At 29.5% G+C, this 2,424-nt stretch overlaps 1 protein-coding gene across 1 annotated transcript; it reads right to left on the bottom strand.

The window, feature by feature from the left end:
• Positions 1 to 1,421: 1,421 nt before the first annotated feature.
• Positions 1,422 to 2,206, bottom strand: LOC113381252. Its single transcript, XM_026620214.1, has 2 exons — positions 2,003 to 2,206; positions 1,422 to 1,787 (listed from the first exon to the last, which is right to left on the bottom strand). The coding sequence occupies exons 1-2, from the start codon at positions 2,204 to 2,206 to the stop codon at positions 1,422 to 1,424; spliced, it is 570 nt and encodes a 189-aa protein (XP_026475999.1).
• Positions 2,207 to 2,424: the final 218 nt, after the last annotated feature.

Below are 2,424 nucleotides of genomic sequence, written 5' to 3'. Positions count from 1 at the left end.
ATTCACGATTTATATTATATTAGAACCTAATTTTAACCTGAAACATGGCCTTTAATCTTGGAATATACGTCTACATTTACAATAATGCAGATACGAGAAAGGGTCGTGTAATGTGAATTTCATAAGTGAAATTAAATTCAAAACCAATGACTCATGTTTTTTGAGGTGCAATTAAAAACGGACAACTTTTAAAACAAATTCAATATTATATTTATTTTTGAAAAAAAAACACGAATTAAAAATCAATTTTTATTCATATGAATAAAATGTGGAAAACTTTATGTATGCATTTCCCCAGTATAATCAATTTTTTGTAGTATATAAAAAGTTTTTTAATAGATAACACATCGCATTACCGTTCTTACTATATTCTTTTCTAAGATTTAATTTATAATATATAAAGAAATTTGGTTAATTAATTAAAGAAAAATAAATTAATATTTTTTTTATATCATTGATATCAACGAAATGGATTTTGCGATCTAAGGTGTTAACGGTTAATTTATAGAATTTGGGTTTTGGAAAAATCAGATTAAATTCATTTGGGGATTTTTGGTTTGAATATACCTGGATTCAGGATTAATCCATTAAATGAAATGTTAGCTTTTACAAAAAGGAATTACTGCATTATTGAAGGCATTATTGACACATTTAATAATATAATTTAAATAATATTGTGAATATAAAAGTAATTACTTTATTTAGCGAATAATAATGTGTACCCATGAAAGTTATCATATTATTCTATAAAGTATGTATTTATAAATACATATTTTACCTACAGCAATTTTTACAATGCAATGTATTAAAACAACGTAATGTTTTATCTGTTTTTATATATTTATTAATAATACAATTAATAGTACAATTGTTAATATATTCATCAGGTTTAAAAGATATATATATATATATATATATATATATATATATATGCATACAATTCTGAAACATATGTCATAATATACATGAATTCTGAAGAATTTGAACATTTTTATATATTTTTTGTAATGATTAATTAATGATGATACAAGTATATTAAAAATTTCATATTCTATCGTGCTGCCAAGATACTTGGCCTTCATTAACAAAATAAGTTTTAAAATTGTCACGAACTGCAGATGCGCTTAATGAGTGTTCCATTTCGAAATTGCTTTGGCTTGGATCATCATCAATTGCATCAATATCGACATCGATGTCAATGTTTTCCTTACTTAAAAAATTATGCAAATAGCAGCAGGCTAATATTATTAGATTTACTTTTTTCATTGATAGATTAATTGCTTTTGCAAATATTTTGAATCTGCTCACCAGTATGCCAAAAGCATTTTCCACATTATTTCGGGCCCTACTTAATCTATAGTTGAAAATTCGTGTGTCTTCATTTAACTCCCTCAATGAATACGGTTTCAAAAAATATTCTTTTAATGAAAATGCCTCATCACCATGAAAACATAAGGCATTCTTTCGACATTACCGAAATTGTCTGGTGCTGGAAGATTATAGTAACCGCGGTCAATTTTTCCGTAAAATCCCGTGTCAGCCAAAACCCCACCGTCCGACATGCGACCATTTGTACCGACATGGACAAACATAAATTGCCGATCAGCATTAACGCAAGCCATTAACACTACCGAATGAAAATTTTTATAATATAATGATAAGAACCGCAATTTGGTGGTGCCGCTACGTATGTGCTTTCCATCCCATGCACCAACACAATGTGGAAAGTTCCACCTTTCTTCAAAGCGTTTAGCTATCACCTTCCATTCTTCACTATTTGTTGGCATCTGTCAAACAAAATATTAAATATATTATATGTAGAAAAATACGCATATACACAGACTAATGTAATTTTCTTTGCATACCTTAATATATTTCTGAGACATTGTACAATAGCTTCGCACGTTTCCGGAATTATTCTGCCCAATGATTGTGGTGATATGGCTGCAGAAAATTTTAGCTGCTCAAAATTAAGCCCAGTCGCCAAAAACCGAAGTGTTACCATTAATCTCTCAATAGGCGTAATCGCTTGTCTGAATTGACTGTCTTGACGTTTAATTAAAGGAGCTACCATTGCCAACAAATTGTCAAAATCACTTTTGTCCATCCGTAGTAATCCTCGCAAGTCTGTAGGATCCAGCACTGAATCTATCATTAAATTCAAGTGCGTATATTTGTCTCTGGAGGCAAACAATTTTTTTGCCATTTTTTATGTTTTCTGCGATTATTTGATTGACGCAAATTCCAAAAATATGCAACTAGTAGAAAATCTTGATTCATATTCAGTCACAAAAATTTTCAATAGTTAATCTCTATATTCGTACATTACCATAGATGATTTTCGAATGATTTTTTTTTTCATTTAGTGAAGCTTTTACCCTGCGTGAAAGACCCCAAAGAAATTTTGATACGGGGCCGCGCCAA

Source organism: Ctenocephalides felis, unplaced genomic scaffold (assembly GCF_003426905.1).
Source record: "Ctenocephalides felis isolate EL2017-DRISC unplaced genomic scaffold, ASM342690v1 CF-g0.4_SCAFFOLD_02746, whole genome shotgun sequence".
In the NCBI taxonomy this organism is placed as follows: Eukaryota; Metazoa; Arthropoda; class Insecta; order Siphonaptera; family Pulicidae; genus Ctenocephalides; species Ctenocephalides felis.
The sequence above is the reverse complement of the archived record's forward strand: the minus strand, read 5'-3'. Positions and strand labels throughout refer to the sequence as shown.

Excerpts from the sequence above, each read along its gene's own strand:
- LOC113381252 (XM_026620214.1), bottom strand. The coding sequence starts at position 2,206 with ATGGCAAAAAAATTGTTTGCCTCCAGAGACAAATATACGCACTTGAAT. Across the intron at positions 1,788-2,002 it reads CGCCTATTGAGAGATTAATG|ATGCCAACAAATAGTGAAGA; the intron begins GTAACACTTCGG and ends TTTGTTTGACAG.